This window comes from Sorghum bicolor, chromosome 3 (assembly GCF_000003195.3).
Source record: "Sorghum bicolor cultivar BTx623 chromosome 3, Sorghum_bicolor_NCBIv3, whole genome shotgun sequence".
NCBI lineage: Eukaryota > Viridiplantae > Streptophyta > Magnoliopsida > Poales > Poaceae > Sorghum > Sorghum bicolor.
Genome location: NC_012872.2, coordinates 73,195,785 through 73,218,760, shown reverse-complemented (window position 1 = coordinate 73,218,760; position 22,976 = coordinate 73,195,785). Strand labels below are relative to the sequence as shown.

Here is a 22,976-nt window from a genome sequence, read left to right as displayed (position 1 = left end):
AAAAAGGTAGATTGTGACGAGTTGAACCGAGACCTAACTCTTGGCCTTGGCTTTACTCCCTTGTTTTCTGAGCGTGTGAATCGTGATGCATGCTGCAGAGAAGCTAGCTTTCAGTTTCAGCTATGCTGTCCTAGCTAGCAACGAGATCTTTTTACTACTACTCGTCGTGTATCATGGCTGGCAGCTGAGTTATTTAGTTAGTTGGCGTCATCAGCCAGGATTCGGCCACTTTTACCGGATCAATCAAAAGTAATAAAAGGACACGATGGACAGTGGCCAAGGTGCAAGAGCGATGATCGAGTGGTTGTTCAATCAAGAAAAACAAATGCAAAGGCGTTCCATTGCAGCCTTATTATTAGTCGTTTTCTGGAAAAGGTGTAGACCAGAAGCACCGTGACGTCATCGGATTTTTACATCACGAAGTTTTGTGACGCCACGACCACCATGCATTCCTGCCTTTATCTCATTTTCGCATGAGAGTGTGTATATCAGCCGGTCTTAATTTGTTTCATAAAAAAACAAATACTACTGTCCATCTTAAATCATATATATAGTTCGTTTTGACTTTTAGAGATACGCGCTTTTATTGTTTATTTAGATACAAACGTATATCTAGAATTAATGTTATGTATAGCAAAAAGAGTAAAAAGCATGCCAGTGATCCTTCCATGATTATTTGAGATGTCATCTAGGTTTCCAAGCTTCCAAAATACACGTCTAGTTCGTAATTAAACTTACTAATCGTGTCATGTGAGATCTAAATCAGCAAAATTTAAGTTAATCTGCTTGCATGGATGCTCATCTTTAGAAGCCTGGGGATCCAGAGCCAAATTAAGTTCGAGGACTAGATCTTCTGAGAAAAAAAAGTTCGAGGAGGACTAGAGGTGCATCTTACCGTATAGCAAAAGCTTTTGAGAAAATAGAACGATCTATAGTTTCAGACAGAGAGACGAGTGCAAAAGAAAAGAAGAAGAAGAAAAAATCATTAGTCGTCGGTTGGTGGTGGCGCCCATTAAGTCCGGTTGGGTGGCTTTCGCTGTCGACGGTTGCAATTGCAAGCCAAGGAACGGAAGGAAGCGGTAGTGTGCTCCAGCCAGTCGGGTTGACAAATTAACAGACAGAGACGACGCCTACGCCAACTGACCTGCACTTCCCCTCCATGCCATCCACTTCCACTACTCGCGCGCTTATTTTTCCCACCTTTCCCGACGACCTACGTGCGGCCATCCTGCCGGCGACGTCGCCGCTCGCTCTGCCGCCGGACATGCTATTAGCATTATTATCTAAAAGAAAATCATATACTAGCATTACTTCCAACAGCTGCAATAGTCACGCTTACAAGATCCTGATCGAGTCTCAATCGATCAATGTTACTATCGACGCTACCATCATGATCAACTAACCAGAGACGCTACTAGAGCACTAAAAACATATATTTCTTTTTTTTTCTTCAGTCTCTAATGTAGCTGTGTGTACTAGGAGTGAGTGTATCCATGTCTTCTAGATAAACATGCAGGTAGGCTAGCAGCAGCGCAACTACCACATGACAGTGAAACCGGTCGGTCGGGCGAGGAGTTTAGGTGCAGTACTGCAAGGCATCATGCATCATCAGGGTGTGGACAGGCAGGATCACACGTACGAGTACATGGGTACATCAGAGAGCCAGCAGCTAGAGGAAAAACAAAAAAGACACCGAGGCATGCAAAGCAAGGGTGCTGCTGCTGTGGTGTGAGATGGCTGGCTGATGTGGCTGACGATCAGCTGCTGCTACATCAACATGATGATGCCGCTAGCGTGCACTAGGAGATGGAGAGAGGAGGGGTACGGTGGCTGGCCATGGGCCCATGCATGCTTGGCGCCGGCCGGCCTCTTCGCGCCAAGCCAACCGACCCAACCGGGAACATCCGCTCCGGTTTTGTTCGCCACCTACTCCCGACCTTGGACGGAACTCAAGTCAAGTGTCGTCTCTACATGCAGCACCGCATCGCATCGCAGGTCGCAGCTGTAGGAGTAGACCTGGCGAGAGGGTTTGGCCGTTTGGGTTTCCTTTCCTCTTGCAACTACCGGCGCGGCGGCCACTCCACTCCATCCACTATGCCCTCGCGTGCACAGCACACTCCCCCGGCTCTGCAAGCCACTACTACAAATCTTGGCGTCTACTACCCTGCAACCCTTCTCTCCGTGGTCCAGGCACCAGCACAACATTCTTCTTCTTACCTCTCTCTGGCTTGATTTCTGACTGCCATGGAGTCGGCGGCGAGGTTTCTGCGCAGCCGGCCGGACGAAGGCGGAGGAGGAGCAGACGAGCAGAGCGGCGGCCAACTCGAGCAGCAGCAGGAGGAGGAGGAGGTCCCCTGCGTGCTGGACATCTTCGTGCACGAGGCGCGGGGCATCCACAACATCTGCATCTACGGCGACCAGGACGTGTACGCAAGGCTGGCGCTGACGTCGGCGCCCGACGACGACGGCGGCGCCGCGCGGGCCACGCGCGTCGCGCGGGGCGGCGGCGCCACCCCGCGCTTCGCCGAGCGCCTCCCGCCGCTGCGCGTCCCGCGCGGGAGGATCGCCGTCGACGTGCTCAAGTGCGAGCTCTGGATGCGCAGCTGCGCCAGGGGCGTCCTGGACGACCAGCTCCTCGGCTTCGCGCTCGTGCCGCTCGCCGCCGTCGCCGCGGCTGACGGCGCTACGATCGTCGAGGCCGACTTCGAGCTCTCGTCCACCGACCTCCTCCACTCGCCCGCCGGCATCGTGCGCCTCTCGCTCGCCCTCCGCCCGGAGATCCCCGAAGACGACGCATGCGACCTGCCGGCGGGTCGCGGCGCCGACGCCGAGCCGTCCATCGCGTCGGAAGTTGTCATCCTCGGCCCCGCGCCGCCCGTGGACTACTCGAGGATCGAGTTCACGGACCTTAGAGTGGAGCAGGAGAACGACGCCATGGCTGTGCAGTACCTGCCGTTCCTGCGCACCGGGGAGACCGTGCTGGCGGAGGACTGCGAGATGAGCGCGAGCCCGCGCGCGCTCGGAGAGAAGTCATCGACGGCGGCAGCGTCCTCGGACGGCAGCATCAGCAGGAACGCCGCCGCCTCGACGGCCAGCACGGTCAGCGAGGACAGGGCCGTCTCTTCTTCTGCCGATGCGGCAGAGAAGCCGCCGTCGCTGCACGACGTCGACGAGGCCGCCACGGCGCCCGTGTCCCGCCGCTCGCCGGACACGCCGACGTCGCGCGGCGGGGAGGCCACCAAGACCGACGTGTTCACGTCGCCGCTCGGGGACATGGACATCGACATCGACATGGAGGCGGAGCAGAGCGCGATGCAGCGGCAGATCATGGAGATGTACCTGAAGAGCATGCAGCAGTTCAGCGAGTCGCTGGCCAAGATGCAACTGCCGATTGAGCTCGGCCGCGGCGATGGCATCGGCAGCGGCGTCCAGAAGGAAGAGACGCCCGACAAGAAGAAGGTGATCGAGCGGCAGCAGGCGAAGAAGGATGGGGCAAGGGTGTTCTATGGGAGCAGAGCTTTCTTCTGAACTGAATTGCAGGGAGAAACACAAATCTCTTGCAAACTTGTTGAGCTCGTCCCGCGGTTTGTTCATCATCATTAGTTTCTGCTTGCCGAATGGTATTGTTAACTTGATTCGTTGGATCAGTAGCACACAAGATCACATAATTTAGGAGAGAGTAACATGTGAGCTAGAATTTGGCGGCGAGAAACTGTAGACACTAGACAGTTGGCTTCGTTCACATGTTCTGAAAAGCCAAGTAAAGAGTGTGCAGTGTGTGAGAGATGGCAAAGAGCTAGTATTGCCTAGGGTGTTTAGGTGTATTCTCATCTCATGTATACAAATCAAAGGGTTATTTGCGACATCTGCAAGTCGTGATCCTGAAGACAACAAGCATTAACATTCTTTTCCAGCTTACTATACACTTGCTGTGCTTCCAAACAAACCAAGTGATGCTGCATCAGTTCAGATCAGAGCTTCCGTTCTATTCTACTATTACTACCAGCCGAAAGGCCTGCATCAAATGGACATGGACCGGGCCCATGCATGGTTTTGTTTTAGAAGCAAGCAACTGATTGATGAGCACATCATGTTAACCTCACTGAATTTTTTTTCCCTCTAGGAGATGTATTTTCCTACAAAGTCACGGGTACTTGATACTTGCATACGAAATGCATTCTTTTCTCAAGTAAATCAATAAGGCTGTATATTTTTAGATGGAGTTTGGCGATTTGGAGAAGACTGGTTCATTTTTTTTTTCTGTTGTCACACAAACACAAGAAACTAAAAAAACCTGATAAAATTTCCGGTCAGAAGGCCACAAAGGCAGAAGTCACAGAATGGAAAAGTTCAAGGCCCACAACACATGCTGGGTCACCAATTGTCCGCGAGCTTGCACGACCTCATTCGTATAGGCCAGGCTGTGGCGGTGGCATCGAGAGGGTAGGCTCAGTTTGGGCCCAGCATGTGAAGGCCCAGGTTCATGACGAGCCCCCTGAGGCGGCCGACCCATTAGTTCCGGTTCCAGCTTCTGCTAGTCCATAATTAACATGGCCGTTGCGTCAACTTAAAGTCTGTTGGATTGTCTGCAAACTCATGGTTGAAAATACTATTTACTGATTTATTATAAAAGAAAGAAAAAACACTATCAAATATCTAGCATATTCGGCAGATAAATTGAGGCGAACAAGACTTTAGTTGTGGGCTGGTGGCATATATGTAATCTTAGAGCAACTTCAAAAGCCACTGTAAACTTGAATTTCCGTATAATCCACTGACTTTCCATATTTTTCTCATATAAAACATCATGATAGAACTATCAATATTAAATTTAGAGACCACATAGCCTATAGGCTCTCCGTTACTAGAGGGTGAGAATGAAAATGGTTTTAGAGAGCAAAAAAGATGAAGGCTTGTTTTAAGAAGTTTGTTGGAGTTGTTTTCGTTTTATTTTTTAAGTTTTGTAACGAAAAAAACCATGAAGGTAGGATGCTCTTACCGGAGATTCCTATGGCATCTAATCAGTAATTAATCTTTTTCTAAAAAAAAAATCTAATCACAGTTCTTACTAGTACTTTTGAAACAACTATGCATGCATGATGCATCTTTTAAAATTTTGCCTCTTTATGGGTTCACGGGTTGGTCAACTTATCTAGATAATATGGATACATGTGATAATTTTGAAATTTTACTCTATAAAAATTAGTACAAACAATATTTTTCAACACATGTATCAAAATATTAGTTAAGACAGACAAAAGCTGTCGTTGACGAAGCTAAATTTAAAAAGGGAAAACATCCATTAACTACACTAAATTTGAATAGGGAAAACATTTGTTTAAATATATTACTCTAAATATGCTATGCCACGAGAGCTTTCCCCTCTATGCTACTAGTTTTTACTGTACTTATTAATGTCACTATATATTACATTCATCTAACAGCCCAACACGCCAGCTTTCATGCCGACCCACCGAAAAGAGGAGAGAGCTCGCAACCAGTTTGGTCGACCAACACTACACGATATTCGACCAACACACTCATGGGACCCGTGATGATGACACGACCTGCTGGCGTTCTAGCGACGACACTATGACTACAATTGTGTGTTATATATTATTAGACGACTAAAAAGCCCATTGCCATTCTGCCACCTGGCGCCTACAATGCTGATGTGGCTTAATGCCTTAATTATAGACAAGCGCTTGGCCGGCTATACTACCGCTGGCCTCGCTCTTGTCACCTCCAACGAGGACTACGGCTGGGATATCGGAGTGGCTCGCACGGGTAGTAGGGCTGCCGGGCACACGCCGGCACGAGGCGTCCCCGTTCCTCCACGCTCGCCGAGCGTGTCGACACCCTCACGCGACGTGATGAACGCGCACCCGTCATGCGATGCTGCAGGATTAGAGTAATCAGTAATCACTGCGCTCCGTATTAAAAAAAGTGTCAGATTAAGATAAGCCCTAGCTAGCTAGCAGGCTAGATCCTCCCTGGTGGCTTAGCTTTGTCTAGCTAGCTCCGTGCATGATGCTACTATTGGCTGGGGAATATATTACTATATACTCTACTAGTCCTGATTAGTGCACTAATACTATTGACTAATGCCACTGGGTTTTAGTATATTAGGCAATAATAAGATCATCCTCAATGCAAGTTATATGACCCAGTTTCCAATACATCATATTTTAGAAATAGTGAGTTTCATCTCTATATAAAACTCTCTACTCTCATAAAACTTTTATCACCTCTTTTTTCATTAATACAATGTTACATCAGCATATTTAATGTCCATAAAACTCCAGTAAAACTCTATTAAAACTAGCCTAATATAGTTACATAGCCACTCACCTGAGCCTAACTTGCATGCGTCAGATATTTGTAACTATACGCTGAGCTATAGGAAGCATCCTGCATATTTTAGACATATACTTCGTATAGGATTTGAAAGTCGGTTTAGACAAAGTTAGATCAAAATCATTAATAACTTTTAAATTATTGAATTTGCAAATGTGAAAATTATATAAGTAGATTTGTCTTTAAAATATTATATATATATATATATATATATAATTTTTTCTAAATTTTTTTATAAAAATAAGAGGTCAAAGTTATGTTTTGGAAATTATGTCACTGTCTTAAACCACTTCTAAATCCTATAGAAAGGGAGTATACGATAGTAGATGCTATTCTCACATTCTCGAAGAGTTGGTCAGTCCCAACTTTGACTAAATAAATATAAAATTAAAAGATTCTAATAATATTTACAATGCGCAATAAGGGTTGTGCAACTCTTAAAAAATTAGCTTACAGCATATTTTATTCAGCAAAAAAATAGAGAAAGATAAAAAGCTATTAACTAACTTTCCAAAAAGAACTAAGCTCTCACACATTCTAATGATTTATGTGTCTATGCTTACATGATTTTCTATATACTACTTCCTCCATCCCTGAATACAAGGAATACATGTATTTTAAAATTTAAACTTTGTTATCTTTGACTAATAATTCACCTAATTATATCAAAAGTTTATATTAAAAAAATAGTTACATTATATTTGTATTTAGAAGTACTTTCTAATGATCAAACTTTTATTCCTACAATTTGTATATTATAAGAAAAATTATAAGTCAAAATATATTCTTGAATCACGCACCAAGTCAAATTACGCCTTATATTTGGGGGCAAAGGGAGTAGTACTCTATCTAAAAATAAGTGTCGTTTTCACTTCATGAGGAGTCAACAAGTGTTTTTAACTTTGACTAAATATATATAAAAAATATTAATATCTATAGTACATAATTAATATCATTAGATACACCATTGAATCTATTTTCATTATAAACTTATTTAGAGATATAAATGTTGCTAATTTTTTTTTCTAAATGTAGCTAAACTTTATATGAGTTAGTGGTTTAAAATAAGGACCAATGGAGAGACTTATTATTTATTCTTTTTAATCTTTTTAAATCTTCATATGAGTTAGCGCGGTTTAAAAGGAGCAATGGAGAGGCACCTTGATAGAAACAATTTTATGATAAATCTATTTAGATATAGCTAGCTTTTGTATTATTTCTATAAACTCAGTTAAATTTTAAAAAATTCAACTTACTTTAAACCTAGAATGACATTTTTTTAACAGAGGGATCAGTCGTACGTCTCTAGCCTTGATTATTGCTGTTGTTTTATACTGAAAATGATCGCCGACCAACTATAAGTACGTCTCTAACTGTTGTTCTAAAAGCTAGGTACTTTTTACTGCATGCGATAATGTGCATAGTACGTTCATCTGAATATCTTATTCCATCCGGATGTCTAACTGAATTTGTTTCTCCTAATGAAGCCATGCATAGATGTGTGACACAGTGACGACATGGATCTATCCACCACGGCCTATATAAATAGGGAAGCACCCCTTTGAAACTGCCTAAAGCTAAGCTACTCGATCAAACCCTCTACCACCACCACAGATTTATAGTTAACAAATATTGCCTCCTGCTAATCTATCACATTAAAATTCTCTCATGTTAACATCTCCTCTCTACTGCTACCCAGCGTAGCCTCATAGGCGTTCCAAATAGCTCTTTTATCATCCCTTCCTGAGATCTCACCAAGAACAAACAGAAGCTAGCTAGCATGGACCATCAGCTGTTCGACGACCCCTTCGGGAGCAGCATCTCGTCGCTGGAGGCGGACATCTTCTCCGCCGGCGGCGGCGGACAGCTGCCGTCGCCGCCGTGGCCGGACCTCGACCTCGACGACGACTACGACATACACGACCTCTCCGCGCCGGCCGCCAACGCCGCCACCTCCTCGGGCGGCGGCTATGGCTCCGGCGGCTCCGGCAGGAAGCTCAGCCACAACGCATACGAGCGCGACCGCCGGAAGCAGCTCAACGAGCTCTACTCCTCGCTCCGATCCCTCCTCCCGGACGCTGATCACACTGTACGTCCTAAGCTCCTAGCTATCTCCTGTGGAAGCATGCGAATTAATCGATGGATCTTGACGACGACGACGCATACCATGCTGTGCTGCAGAAGAAGCTGAGCATCCCCACCACCGTGTCCCGAGTTCTCAAGTACATCCCGGAGCTGCAGAAGCAGGTGGATAACCTGGAGAGGAGGAAGAAGGAGCTGACCAACGCCAACTGCAAGCCGGGAGTTCTCAACACCAAAGAGATCGTAACTCCCATTGTTTCTGCTACTTGCCTTAACGACACGGAGATCATGGTTCAGGTCAGCCTGCACAGCAATGTGGCCGCCACAGCTCTCCCTCTCTCCAAGTGCATAAAGGTGCTAGAAAACGAAGGCCTTCTCCTCGTCAGCTCATCAACCTACTCCACCTTCGAGAACAAGACATTCTATAGCCTCCATCTTCAGGTGCATGACAGCTTCGACCTCTCTTTTGACGATGCATCGTTCAATGTTCTTCCTTCCCTTTTCCTTGATGTTGACCTGATTTTTCTTTTACTCTGTCCAATTACTTATATTGGATTGATTGATACAATCTAACAGTTGCCATAATACGACGATAATTTATTTCATCTAGCTAGGCTCATCTAAATTAGTGGAGTATTAACTTTTCTCCATACCCGGCCCTGCTAAGTTAATAAGATATTGAATTAAAAAGTATTTGAAAGATAAAGCTCTTTATATATTGTTAACACTAGGCTCACAATAACCACTAGATCTTGTTTCAAAAAGGAATCAAAATAGATCCAGCAAAGTTGATCTTGTTTCAAAAGCAAAAAATATGGGGCCACTCACTCTTGTGGTGGATACCATTTAACAGATATAGAATTGGGAGATAACTTAGGGTCTGTTTGACATGGCTTATTGTGACTTCAAATTCTCCTGCACTAGTTTATAGGAGCTTTTTTTTTTCTCTCTCTCATCACAAGATATGCTAGTGGCTTCACCGGATTTGGTTCCTAGGATCTAAACTAATGGAGTCGAAGCCCTAAGGAGCCTGCCAAATGAGCCCTAAAACTAGCAGGTCATTTGTGGATCTAGATTTCTTGGCTACGCACACATAACAATGGACATATATATAACGATCTTACTATTACTAGTTAGAGGCTTCTTTTAGAGCATCCATATTAATCAACTACTAGACATACTAGAAGAAAATTAAATCCTATAAATTTTCATAAAACATTGGTCCAATAGATTATAATAATCACTATGGACAATAATAACTATTAGAGATTTAATTTACATCTAAGTTATTCACATCTGCCATTACAAAATTAAAACATAATAAGGTAGCCTCTAAATAATCATCTAAATTACCCACCTCCACCCTTATAAAATATAAGGTAAACTAACCCCTCCCCTAAATTTGCATCTAAGTTAAGCACATATACTATATATACAGTGGCGGGCGCGGGATTTGAGAGCTAGGTATTCAAAAAAAAAAGAAAACCTTGACAACTAAATGGCTTCAAGTTTTTTTTGACAACCAAATGGCTCATATTCGACATGTATTGTGCCATATATGGTATATATTGTATATAGTTCATGCTACCGATGGAGTTCGAGAATATTTTTACGTAATTCACCTTTGCACGAGTGTGACAGGAGGCAATATTTTTGTTTTTCTTGTACACACTAATACACATATGTATAAATACTATATATATATATATATATATATATATATATATATAATTTTTTTTGCCAAAAATTTTGGGTATTCAACTGAATACCAATGGACACAATTGTGCCTGCCACTGTATATATATTATGTAAGGTAATATAAACTAAACCCTAAATTTATCTCAAAATTACCAATTTCCATCATTTTGATGAAATGCACATTTAAATTTCTCATAAACAAACATGGTCTACTAGGAGACCAAGTATGCATGCATGAGTGATAAGTATAATTTTCATGTTTTACAAATAATGAAAAGATATTTCTTCATGAATCCATACTATTTCATTGTACTAATCATTTAATCTATGACACAAAATCCATATGTTAAAAATACAGAGAGAGAGAGAGAGAGAGAGAGAGCTTTGAATAAAACGAAGATTCATACGCACAATAATAGACACTTAATTTTCTAAAAAACTAGCAACAACTAATAAGATAAAAATTGGGAAGGTAACACAAGCAAGATTCATAAAGTTATGAATCAAAGCACATGAAATGCAAGAAAATCTGACAAAGCTAAAGTTTAAACTAAACATATGTTGAAGACACATGTATGTATGATACAAAGGGGAAAAGCTAGAATAATATGAATGGAAGAACATATAAGAGTACTTGTTAGTCAAAGTTTATTTTAGTAAAATAGACACAACCTTATGAGAAAACAAACAAAGAGAGAGCAAAGAGAAGAGCTCTTGATTAATTTGGCTTCTATTTCATCCACAAATTCTAATAATTATGTCTTTTAGAATTCCAGCTTATGCAAGGTCACAAATACTAGTGCAAATACATGATTTTTTATATATGGTGTTTTAATCTACAACAAGAACTACTTGTCTCAGGTACACAAGACTATAGTTTAAGTTTAGTTAGAGCTAGTTAGAAAAAAGTTGTAACCTGAAAAATTAAGTGCTAGTGTATCTATAATTATCTTATTAGACACCATAATTTATCCTTAATTTAAATGTTTTATATGATGTATATAATATTTACTAGCTGTTGGGCCAAATTATAGTCTAGGAAGACCGTTGTTGTGCATTGGCTTACCAAAATTATTGCAACATGTGTGTGCCTTATTATTTATGTATTATGTACACACCCAAAGATGCCAACATAAACTTAAAAATCAATTGGTTCATACTTAAATATGTTGATAGGGTATAAAATACCTTATATTTTGACAAAAAGAAACCCATAAATAGTGACTTATCCATCGGAAAAAGAATGAAATTATGCATTAGCTTTACAAATATTCAACTATAATGTAATTATTGTATGTTATTATATCTTATTACTATTATTATTTGGAGAATGTTTTAGTGCTCCACTAGTTCTCATGGAACATGCTAGAAAAAGAAAGAAATCATATAAATTCCCTAGAAATAATGACCATCACTTTTGTAAACCCAATCACAATAGCCATCGAAACTATGCACAATTGCCTAACATGCAGACCAAAAAACTTCCCTTACAAATTGAAGTAAGTGGGATCAAATTAGTAAGCAAAATATGGACTAATATATGAAGTCTTACAGATGGGCTAGTCAAAGTAGAAACTATGAATGGAGATGGGAATGAAAATATATAGTGTAACCCACAACTAAAGTCTATCCCGTTTGGATAAAGATAACAATTCATCAATAGGTATTGTGCAAGAAAATGAACAAATTAATGAGAGGAAGCAAAGGTATTGGTTAGGAGTGGGCCCTAGATTTATCCACACACTTCTCTAATACTTTACACTCTTCTTGAAATATCTTCCTAGAATTGCTAGCCCATACATGGCACATGTTGTACTAGCAATCTTAATTGAGTTTGAAAGATACATTACCTTACACCAATAGGGATGTGAACTTTGGGGATTTGGAGCGATGAAAAAATAATAGTCGTCCAACGTAAGGATTTTTACTTGTAAGAAAATCCAGTATTTGTATCCACAAAATGCCATAATATAAGTAACAAGAAATATTGAAAGGATTGGAGCTATTCAGTTTCTAAGTAGGGTTACCTCACCCAGGAACTCTATAAAAAAACTCTACCATCATCTCCTGGAGTCCTGAGGCAGATTGATCAGTCCTGCCTTCTACATGTATTCAAATTCAAATGGCATATGACAATTCAACTGCACAGTTTTGACAAATGGTCCATACAGTGATAGTAGCGCAAGAGTCAATTGATGGGAGTGGTGTATTGTGAGATAATCATCCTGTGAATTTTGTAGTCATGGTCCATTCCTCCCTCATATCCTGTATATCTACATGTGCTTATGATCACTGCATTCCTGCTAAGTTGATAATAACGGCTGTCTGTCCCTGTTGACTTACAATATGCATCCTACCAATGCTTCGCACTGACAGAGAAGTCAAAGAACGATGAAGGAGCAGTGCCCAGGATTCTGCGACGAACTGGAGAAGATCGTCAGGAAGAAAGCAGGGGCGTAGCTATCTGCAGCAGCCAGATAAGGTACCTCCACCACCGGCCGGTACACACAGTGCTGGCGCATGCATTCGATCAGCATTCCTGCAGATCCAACGGCGTGCTACTCCATAAGCATGCATGCAGCTAGCTAATAAGGTATTCTAGTTTAGTCTGTAAATGATGGACTGTTTACCTGGGAAGACTATGTAGTAGCAGTACTAATGCACGCATGCATCCGCGTGCTGATGGTGTGTCCATGTGTGTGTGTTCTGTTGACACAGAAGAATATATATATGATAATTGTGAAAGTCACTGCAAAATACCAATGGATGCATAGTATATGGTTTTCTGTTAGCCAGAGTCCATAGACCCTTTGTTTTGTTTTTGTTTTGCTTTTCTGGGTATGACTGTATGAGGAGAAGCGCTACAAGTCCTCTACTTCTACTTGTACTGAAATATTGTGCAGGAAGAGCAGAAGGATGCAAGCGGGCTAGCCTGCTTGTTGCATCCTCAAAAGGCCCGCGGATCCGGGTGAAATTCGGCCCGGCCGCGTTCGAAGTAATAGTCCGGAGCCGCGCGCGAGCGCGAGCGTTCGTTGACAGCCCGTGGACCTGACCATGCTCTGCCGCAAAAGCAAAAGGAGGCCCAGCCCACCTGGCCGATGCTCTCTTTCCGCGAAGTTTCCTTCCCCGACGCCGACCACCCCACTACCCAAGGACAAGGAGACGGCGGGACGCGGACGCGGCCCGGTCAACCGGAGAAGACGATGAGACTGCGGTCGACGCGACGAGTCCCTCCCATCCTCCCACGCGTGTCCGACCAATTCCAGGCTTCCCACACGCGGCGGCGGCGGCACATTGCAGCCTTCCATGCATTTGGATGGCGTCAATCATCAGCCAGTGTGTCTCAGTTCGTGGACAGGATGAACAATGGCGAGACACAGTGAAAAAAAAATACATTTTTTTTTTTGCTGTTGGTGTTCATCGTTCGTTCCTAATTAAGCGGAAATCTCCTGGAGCTAATTAACAGCTAGCGCCTAGCGCGAGGACAGCATGGTCCTCGCCGCCGCCGTCATCCAGCGGCTCCTATTGCGCTCGGAGATGGTCTCCAGCCTGGGCGACCAGGGGCGGCTCCTGCCGGTCCCGACGAGCTGCGCGTAATGCCGCTTCAGCTCGGGCGTGCTGCACAGCTCCGCGTCCTTGTCCTTGGCTTTTGAGTTGGCGCCGCGGCCACCTGCTGCGTCGCAGGTGATGAGCTTCTCGATGAACTCCGGGAGGACCCTGATGAGGGGCGCGGCGCCGTCGGCGCCCTTGACGTGCTCGAACGGGCACGGGCCCGCCACCGCAAACAAGGGCTGCTTCCTCTTGCCATTGCCATTGCCATTGCCATTGCTGCCGCCGTCGCCGTACGACAGCGCGGCGAGCGTAGCGGGCGTGAGCGCCTTGAGGCAGGGGAGGCGCGCGGCGGGGAGCACGAAGTAGGTCCTGCCGGGAAGGAGCTCCTCGCCCGGAGACATGGCCGGGATCGGGAGGCCGACGAAGAAGGCGTCGGCGGGGCACACGGCGTAGCCCGCGGTCGGCGCCGGGAGCTCCGCCGCGACGTCCCCGGCCGTGACGTCGCCGCCGCCGCCGCCCGTGATCACCAGCTGCCTCGACAGACCGCCCCAGTACACCAGCCGCACCGCCGTGGGCGCCGCCGCCGCCGGCAGGTGCAGGCACGACGGGGAGAAGGAGAGTCCGTTCCCCATGTCCCAATGTCTGAAGAGAGCCTAGGGATCGGATGGATCCACGTGCAACGTACGGTGTGAGAATTGAAGCGAGCTCGATCGGGATGGCCGGGCTTGTAATAAACTGTGGCAGGCGGGTGGCTATATATGTGAGAGAGGAGGTGGTGGTGGTGAGGAGGGAGGGAGGGAGGTTGACCTGACCTGGAAGAAGAAAAGGGAGGGGAGGTGTCTCTCTGTGCTGGCTCAGCTCAGGGCTCAGGCAGGCCAGGTCAGTGGTCAAAGGTGACGGCCATTTTTCTTTCTTTTCCTTTCCTTCCGAGGCTTCTCCGATCCGTTGGACGCGTCGGCGCGAGTGCCGACTTGGCGACAGGTGGAACAAGCTCTGTGCTGGCTGGCTGGCTGGCCTCCGTTTTCGGCTGCGCGTGCAACTCTGCAAGTGTATTGTTGTCATGGCCAGGCCAGCGGAGAAGAGGGGTGGGTGATCCTGACGCGCGTGCGTCACGTTGGTGTTCAGTTTATCTTCTCGGCCGCTCAGATGGACGTGGCAACTACTCCTTGACAAATGACAGATGCCAGTCGGCCGCTGTTTGGTCGCCTTATCGCGTCTGCATGCCCCCCACGCCGACATGTGGATTTTTACTATTTTTTATTTCTTCTTCCAAATGTATGTACGCCCAAGAAATTTAGGTTGAAAAAATTGATAAGAGCAACGGAGGTCAAACTGTTCTTTCATTTCGAATGGAGCAAGTATATCTCTTATTTGACACAAGGAAATTGCCTCTCATGGTGGCTGCCGCGCTGTGGGAACTTCTTGCAGCAGAGGCAGAGACTAATTTTTCACGTCACATCGAATCTTGCGGCAAATGCATGAAGCACTAAATATAGATGAAAATAAAAATTAATTGCACAGTTTACCTGTAAATCCTGATATGAATCTTTTGAGTCTAGTTAGGCCATGATTGGATAATAATTATTACCAAATAAAAACGAAAGTGCTACAGTACCGAAAACCAAAAAGTTTTCGGAACTAAACAAGGTAAGTGGTGATTGTTGAGCTGGTGATGGTTGTGCATATGCGATGTTTAATATGCTAGCAAATAGCTAGGGCGAGTTGTACTTCATGTTTATGTCATTATGTGCATGTGTCCATGTAAGAGGGTGTTTTAGCTAGTTTGTTGTGAAGAATGGAAAACACTGCTGGTATAGGGTTAATACAACAAGGGATGGATAAGGAAGGGGCAATCTAGAGAAACCTCTAATTTAACAACATAACAAGAGATTAAAAAGTTAATATATTATCAAGTGAGGGGATTGTGCCCCCTCCCCCTCTCAAATAAAAAGAGAAAAAAAAAGAAAAATGGACTCAGACCGACTATCAAATTACATGAATGACTCAAATTTAACCTAGGAATTGATAAGGAAGGGGTACTCTAGAGAAACCTCCAATTGAACAACATAAAATCCACGAAAAATGCATATAATTTCTTTTATAAGTTTTAGATTGTGAGAAGACTTTCCAAATTACTAGCAAGGCGAGATGTTAGACAAAAGTTCAAGTCATGTTACACCCATTCGATATTAATCTTAACCTAGCACACTATTTCTATGTTTCCATATGAAATACAAGTGCAATCGGAGACTAGCATGACATGCACATAGTGATGACAACCCTACCCAAGGGTATTGCACCTGATGGGTGTCAATATAAAAATTTACTATGGGTGCAAGTATGAGTGCCATTTCTACCGACGGATACATATTTGGATATGTCGTTTTGCCATTGATGCTTAAAATACAATGAATTCTATATATTCTATTCGGGCTCTAACCCTCATGTATCTTACCCAACTTGTACAGTATAGATGTAAAATTCTCTATGCGGATAGCTAATCTACAAGGGTGGATAGCTAATCTACCCACGCCTTACTCAACCCGCCACCGTCCTATACTTATGCCGGTGTGTTGTTGCTTATTCTCCCTGTCCCAATATATTAGACGTAACCATCTGAGACCAATAATATATTTAATTCTCTCTCTCAACACTAGTATTATTGTATTAATATTCGTGAGAGGGTACGTCTTATACTATGAGACATGAATAAAAAGTAGTTACGCATTATGTACTAGGATGAAGGGAGTGTGTATAATCTCGTTCCTTTTGGAACTAGAAGGAAGTTGACTGTTCTCCTTGCATTGAACCTATCCATATGGATCATATTACCTTTATTGAGGAAGTATGGACCATATTACCTGTTGCCACCAATTCGTCAATTTCAGTAAACAGTGGGTTGTCGCCTTGTGTTTTGATTCAGACCGCTCCAAATTGCAGAGTCAATGGAAGTCCCAAAACCATACTCGTCTATGGCGTTGTTTAGTTCACATCGAAATCCAAAAAATTTTCAAGATTCCCCGTCACATCGAATCTTTCTACACATGCATGAAGTATTAAATATAGACGAAAACAAAAAAATTAATTACACAGTTTGTCTATAAATCGCGAGACGAATTTTTTGATCCTAGTTAGTTCATGATTGGACAATATTTGTTAAATAAAAACGAAAATGCTACAGTAGCGAAATTCGAATTTTTTTCGGAACTAAACCAGGCCTATGTAATATTTCCAGTTTTCTTGAATAAAAAAGAGAGAGAGGAATGGTGGCAGTCCTGTTCCAAACAAACCAATCAGCAGCCGAACGCTAGCTTCCAGAGCAGCTGCGCTGAGCAAAGCCGAGTGGAGAATCAGTCCTCGTGTGGGCTCCACTCGTAGTAGTTCACATCCGACGTCATTCGTTGAACTCCTTGGTCATATCATATTACACGTGCGCATTCACTTTCTAAGTTTCAACGATCAGTCAGTCTCAGCCAGACAACCCGTGTGTACTATTTGAATTACACCTCGCTCTAGCAGTCTAGCTCTTCCTTTTAGGCCAAGTCAGCAACAAAAAGCTGGTGGTTCAAATCAAGTCTACCAAGAACATTTCAAAACCAGGGGATGTTCAGTAAGTGTCCACTAAACTCGGTGCATCACGTGTGTGTTTACGAAACTCTTCTTTCAGCGGAATTTCGAGCTGATTCGTTAGACCCCGAAGTCCTTGCAAGAACATTTAGGTCTTGTTTAGTTTGCAAAATTTTTTGTTTTTGGGTACTGTAGCATTTCGTTTTTATTTGACAAACATTGTCCAATCACGAAGTAACTAGGCTCAAAAGATTCATCTCACAAATTACAGGTAAACTGTGCAGTTAGTTTTTATTTTTGTTTATATTTAATGCTCCATGCATGCGACCAAAAATTCGATGTGACGGGAAATCTTGAAAATTTTTACAAACTAAACAAGGCCTTACTTCCAAGTGAACCTTTCTTTTGTAGTAGTAACTAAATCTCTCTGAAAAAATGTTGCAGATCGTATCTTCGAGAATGCTGATTACAGTATTGCAGCCATTGATTTCCAAAGAATGGTAGCAATAACCCTACACAACGTGATCTTCCTAGAACTGCTATCTATTATGGTTCATGGATAGGCTTGCCTGCCGCTCACGTACGTCGCCAGGACCTGCCCCGGCACATCGTTGGAGAATTCGTCCCACGATGTAGAGGGCAGCACCACAAAATCCGCGTATTTCCCTTCAGAAAGGCTGCCCACGGCGTGGTCCAAGAAGCAGGCGTAGGCAGCAGACATCGTATGCCTGTGTGTTCGTCAGAGTGAGAGACCAATCCATTAGCAGGGAAAACGATCGGTCTGCAGAGCTTGGCATTGCAATGACTAGATCAAAAGAGACTTACGCTTTCAGTGATTCATCTAGGGTCAAGCGCTCTGCAGGGATCCAGGGGACCTCCCACCCAGGAGGCTTACGGAACATTGCGGTTCGGATAGCTTGTAGAGGGTTGATGTCTGAAACCTGAAAGACAGTAATAGTATACCTGGTGGCTGACTATATGGTAACTGAAAAACCGACTTTACTGAAATGTCTGAAGAATTACGTACAGGCCAATCAGAGCCAAAAGCTAGCTGTGCACCGCCATCTAACAGTGATCGAAATGTGTAGGAGCTTCGTTCAGCCCGTTCCACCCCAATCTTGTTTCCAGCTGAGTTGGCGTCATCTAATAGATGATCTGGCTGTCAACGATAAAGCAGATACTTCAGAAGTCGAAGATTTTTAAAAGGAATTCAGAAGCGGAAGCTTTCAATGCACAATCTGCTTTGTAAAGCATAATAGCAATATATATAGTAGCAATGGGACGGAATAGTTTACCTGCACGGATGCAATGATACCATGCTTGCCAAAGCGATTTGCTGCACCTGGAGCCAGATGTTGGGCATGCTCAATCTGATTACATATGCAAATGTTCAATTCAGATTCTACTAAACAGAGCGAGTTCGTTCCAAAATAAATAAATAAATACTAAGCAGAGTGCGAGGGAAAGAAACAATTCTGAAATAGTATCAGAACATACCCGGAATCTACGGTCCTTCACTCCATTTAAATCAACAACCTTGTCAATCATATCCAGTAGCAAGTCATTAGCTTTATCCCCAATTGCATGTATGGCAACCTGAAGAAAAGAACATTATTTTAAATTTCTAGAATGATGGTAGTTAAACTTTAGGATAGAGGGTATTTAAAAAAAAAAACTTACCTGGAGTCCAGATTTATCAGATTCTAGTGTTCTATTAAGTAGGCTGTCCAAATCTGTCACTTGCAGACCATAATTACCAGGATCACCCTCGTAAGGCTGTAAAGATCCATCAGCAACTTAAAACAAATTATTAAAAAAAAAAGCTTAAAGGCTACTACAAGAGGGAGGGATAAACTATTTACCTCATGGAACAATGCGCTTGAAGAACCCAGAGAACCATCAAGAAAAGCTTTAACACCACCTAGATGGATCCACTGACTTAGTGATCGACCATGTTCATCAATAAGATCCTAAAAGCAGCAAATTTGTTATATTCACATAAAGTAAAGAAATCACACAAAAGAGGTAGTCATGCTTCCAGAAACAAACTTACAGAAACACGAGACCATGTGGGCATTGGAAAGAATAAGCATACTCTCATAATCATTTTTTCCATTGAGTGAGCCCATTCATAGATGTCTGTAGTGATATCAATACTTACATCAGTATGCCAGGAGTCCAAAGAAGGTCATATATAAAATAAGACAAAAGTGAAACCTTTTAGTTCTTGCCCATGCAAGCGAAGGTATTACAGAATACCTGCAAAATCTTGCCATGTTTTCTCTGTTGAGGTCCCAGGGAAGTAACTTCCAACATCAACAACAGTAGTCACTCCCCTCATTAGGGCATGTTTACTTGCTCTAAGAAGAGCCTCTCTTCTTTCATGGTTAGAAACTTTTTCAATGACATCAAATATAAGCTTCATAGCAGTATCAACTAGAAGACCAGTAGGCTCTACAAGTAATAATAGAGGACAGATAATTTGGTCATTCCTAACCACAAGATTCTTGAAAAATTACCATGTGAATAAACTGACAGAAGGCATATTGAGTAGTTGGAGAATAACCCCTTCTTTTTGGCGATGATAAGCATAAAAAATAATAAGTCACATCGGTGGGCCAAGACCCATGTTAATCAGCTGTGTTACCTCCTCCGGTTGTTCGCATGATTGTTCCACCAATTGGATCGTCTGTGTTTTTGTCAATCCCAGCAATCTTCATAGCTAATGAGTTGGCTACTCCCATATGACCATCCATACGAGAGAGCCAGACCTGCATTTGAAAATTTAAGTCACTTGCTATCCCTGTTACCATGGCTTCTCAAAAAGAACGGTCCAACGCACAAGTTTGAAAACACACTGGATTATCAGGTGACATATCATCCAGCCAAGCAGCAGCAGGGAGGTCACCTCCCCAAAAATCATTGTTCCAACCTCCTCCTAAAATCCACTGCCCAGGATGTTTATCTGTTCAGAAAATAGTCTCAGTAATATCAGTAGAAAGCTTTTGGCAACACTAACCTTGATGAAATAGGAGCAGTAGATATGCTAAACAAACTACTTATTATGCCGGGAGCATGCTATGCAGAAACAAGCATTTGAATAAATTGCCATACCCAAGCAGAGCATATTGCATAGTAGCTATTGATATGTAGAAGTGGAAAAAAAAAGCAGATCATAACTCTAACAAAGAACCTACTCTTACTCATTTGATAATTGCTACACTGAACGAGATGCATTCACAACTGAATTTCAGTTTCTGGCAGGAAAATGAATTGGAATAATAATTTAAAAAAAGTACTAGCACATTACCTCTGACAGCTTCCTCGACTCTGCCAATGAAGTCATCTTTGTTTCTGATCCCTCGAAGTGGCACCCTCGCTAGCTGCAGAGTATCAATCAGAGAGTAGCATTACAAAGCTATTACACGCTAAGAAACAGTTTACACACTGCACCATTGTATTATTATAAATCCGTAACTTGTCGATCATGCCAATTGGAGTGCACAGTAGTACCTGGAATCCACCATCGATGAAGTGGACATGGGAGTCGATGAACCCTGGCAGTACCACGTTCCCACTGAGACTCAGCTCATGCGTGTGGCGGCCGTTGAGCTCCTGAAAACACACACAGTACACAGTGCAGGCAGCAGCAGAGTATCAGCTCTGAACTAGAGAGATGAAGAGGATGAGAGAGCGTAGAGACTAGAGAAGCGTCGACGGACGCGACCTTGACGGACTCGTAGGTCCCGACGCGGAGCACGCGGCCGTCGCGGACGGCCATGGCGTCGGCGAAGGGGCGGGCGGGGTCGGCGGTGTAGATGGTGGCGTTGGCCAGCACCATGTCGGCGAAGCGGTCCCGCGGCGTTGGCGTCCCTGCAAATGCGAGGAGAGGCGGGTCATGTCAGCCTTTACCGAGCGCGAGAGGGGAGCAGGAGAGAGGAGGCGCGGCGGCGTAGCGTACATGGGACGAGGAGGAGGACGGTGGCCGTGGCTATGGCGACGGCTGCCGCGACGAGAGCGCTCTGGGCCGCCAATGGCAATGGCATGATGATGGGAATTGGGATACCTCCTCTACCTCTCAGAATTGAAACTGAAACCACCAACCACCAACCAAACGGCGTGGCTGTTCTAGGTCCGTTCAAATACTGGCACTGGCAGTACTTGTCAAAAAAAAAAAAAAATCAGCTGTCGCGACTGTGTGAATCTCAAAAACCAAACAACCTGCGGCAAGGGTTTGTCGGGATCGAACTCGAAAATTAAAGAACATTATCACAGAAATATATGAATATACTAGTAGGTCCTCGTATGAATATACTAGTAGGTCCAATGAGGAGAAAATCCTACTTGCTCTTGCCTACTTGCATCGGCGATGGAGATGTATATAACAGGGGATTGACCATCTTCAATTGCTGTATTGGATGGATATTACGCAAAAAAATCATAAATTAGTTCCTTCTCTCACATGAGATAAAAATAAAATCCTGCATTCCACGTAGGCTCTGAGTCTGTTCACTTATCTCAAAAGTCATAACTGAAAATACTATTGTCTAATTTATTATTAAAGAAAAATATTATTGAATGATTAACAAATTCGACAAATAAGTTCTAGCGAACGAAGCCGCCAAATCAATCATCTACATCTTCCTTGGGTAGTTCATCCATCCACGCCCAAACCACGTCCATGTGGCCCTGGCACCACGTTACAATAAAGATTCAGGGCAGTGCTACTACGAATCACGAATCTCTCCTCCTCTGCATATACACTTTAAGGCTTAAGCATGTCCCCATGCAGCATGAGAATGTTTGCGTTTCTTCAGATGCTTCTTGTTCTTGATCTCGTGTGCAATTTCTTTTTTGGGAGACCCAACTACAAACGCACGATCGCATATTTACCACAGTGAACACACATACATATATACCTTTATGAGCACCTTTAAAGAATTAAGCTGGACTGAAAAATATCGAGATTGATATACTAAATTAGGCAAGTATTAGTATAGTAAGAAAGATGTCCAAATAAAAGATATAAATAAAAATAAAATTACCATGCGATCCAGCGGTACCCATATAGCTCCATATATATGCATCTACTGTGGTGAGTGCTGGTGTCATAGAATGCAGGAATGGTCGTGTGTTCCCCACACTACTATATAGGGACCGCAAGGACACCCTGGAGCATCCATGGATACGCGATCAGCAGGTAAAATGCCATAATTAAAGTTCATGCTAACCTGCGCACACCCCCTTGTCTTTTATGGACAATCCTTGCAAGCTTTAGCAAAATATAGAAAAGGAGTGATCTGGGATCGTCCTATATGAGATTTAATTTTACAAATGTACAATTTAGACGCTATATACCCCTTTTCCCAAGGGCATCATCAAGTTTTGACACCAAATCTGATCAAGTTCTAGATCATTCCTCTTCAGGTTTGTCAAATTTATGTAAAGTGTTGCATTTAGCTAGGCAAGGTTGCATCAATCAAAGTGAGGCTGCCAGTGTATGCTGCTGCTCGTGCTGTTAGCATGTTGCTGGCCTTACCAGCGCGGCCTCAAGTCAGTTTGGAAATTGCATTTAATTTGCATTTGCCACTCTCTCGAGAATCATGTTAATTTTTTGTAATCTAAATTACCATGCCAGCTTAGTATGGTAATGCAAATTCAGGTCGTATTTACATGTCAGTCAATTGTGGTAATTCCTCTTCCTTTAACTTAACACCGCA

The 22,976-nt window shown here is 43.5% G+C and overlaps 4 protein-coding genes across 5 annotated transcripts; 2 read left to right on the top strand and 2 right to left on the bottom strand.

Annotated features, from left to right (window-relative positions):
• Positions 1,711 to 3,882, top strand: LOC8077369. The gene has a single exon (XM_021455753.1). The coding sequence runs from the start codon at positions 2,245 to 2,247 to the stop codon at positions 3,526 to 3,528; it is 1,284 nt and encodes a 427-aa protein (XP_021311428.1). The 5' UTR covers positions 1,711 to 2,244; the 3' UTR covers positions 3,529 to 3,882.
• On the top strand, positions 7,925 to 12,932 carry LOC110434161 (transcription factor bHLH101-like). The gene is made up of 3 exons (XM_021457943.1): positions 7,925 to 8,446; positions 8,539 to 8,880; positions 12,514 to 12,932. The coding sequence occupies exons 1-3, from the start codon at positions 8,138 to 8,140 to the stop codon at positions 12,595 to 12,597; spliced, it is 735 nt and encodes a 244-aa protein (XP_021313618.1). The 5' UTR covers positions 7,925 to 8,137; the 3' UTR covers positions 12,598 to 12,932.
• On the bottom strand, positions 13,511 to 14,691 carry LOC8077368. Its single transcript, XM_002456901.2, has one exon. It carries the CDS (start codon positions 14,319 to 14,321, stop codon positions 13,611 to 13,613), a length of 711 nt encoding a protein of 236 aa, XP_002456946.1. The 5' UTR covers positions 14,322 to 14,691; the 3' UTR covers positions 13,511 to 13,610.
• On the bottom strand, positions 17,591 to 21,392 carry LOC8062334 (putative amidohydrolase YtcJ). 2 transcript variants are annotated; one of them, XR_002450798.1, is made up of 15 exons: positions 21,218 to 21,392; positions 20,984 to 21,129; positions 20,770 to 20,871; positions 20,567 to 20,639; positions 20,115 to 20,221; positions 19,904 to 20,027; positions 19,516 to 19,710; positions 19,310 to 19,395; positions 19,119 to 19,226; positions 18,937 to 19,032; positions 18,754 to 18,852; positions 18,552 to 18,626; positions 18,284 to 18,415; positions 18,082 to 18,219; positions 17,591 to 17,984 (listed from the first exon to the last, which is right to left on the bottom strand). XR_002450798.1 is itself a non-coding variant. In XM_002456900.2 (15 exons), the coding sequence occupies exons 1-15, from the start codon at positions 21,300 to 21,302 to the stop codon at positions 17,810 to 17,812; spliced, it is 1,719 nt and encodes a 572-aa protein (XP_002456945.1). In that variant the 5' UTR covers positions 21,303 to 21,391; the 3' UTR covers positions 17,591 to 17,809. The 2 variants fall into 2 exon arrangements, 1 of the variants encoding a protein (XP_002456945.1); XM_002456900.2 differs by having other exon boundaries at positions 18,082 to 18,197; positions 21,218 to 21,391.

Excerpts from the sequence above, each read along its gene's own strand:
- LOC8077369 (XM_021455753.1), top strand. The coding sequence starts at position 2,245 with ATGGAGTCGGCGGCGAGGTTTCTGCGCAGCCGGCCGGACGAAGGCGGA.
- LOC110434161 (XM_021457943.1), top strand. The coding sequence starts at position 8,138 with ATGGACCATCAGCTGTTCGACGACCCCTTCGGGAGCAGCATCTCGTCG. Across the intron at positions 8,447-8,538 it reads TCCCGGACGCTGATCACACT|AAGAAGCTGAGCATCCCCAC; the intron begins GTACGTCCTAAG and ends GCTGTGCTGCAG. Across the intron at positions 8,881-12,513 it reads TCTATAGCCTCCATCTTCAG|AGAAGTCAAAGAACGATGAA; the intron begins GTGCATGACAGC and ends TCGCACTGACAG.
- LOC8077368 (XM_002456901.2), bottom strand. The coding sequence starts at position 14,321 with ATGGGGAACGGACTCTCCTTCTCCCCGTCGTGCCTGCACCTGCCGGCG.
- LOC8062334 (XM_002456900.2), bottom strand. The coding sequence starts at position 21,302 with ATGCCATTGCCATTGGCGGCCCAGAGCGCTCTCGTCGCGGCAGCCGTC. Across the intron at positions 19,396-19,515 it reads AACATGGCAAGATTTTGCAG|ACATCTATGAATGGGCTCAC; the intron begins GTATTCTGTAAT and ends ATATCACTACAG. Across the intron at positions 18,416-18,551 it reads GTATCATTGCATCCGTGCAG|CCAGATCATCTATTAGATGA; the intron begins GTAAACTATTCC and ends TATCGTTGACAG.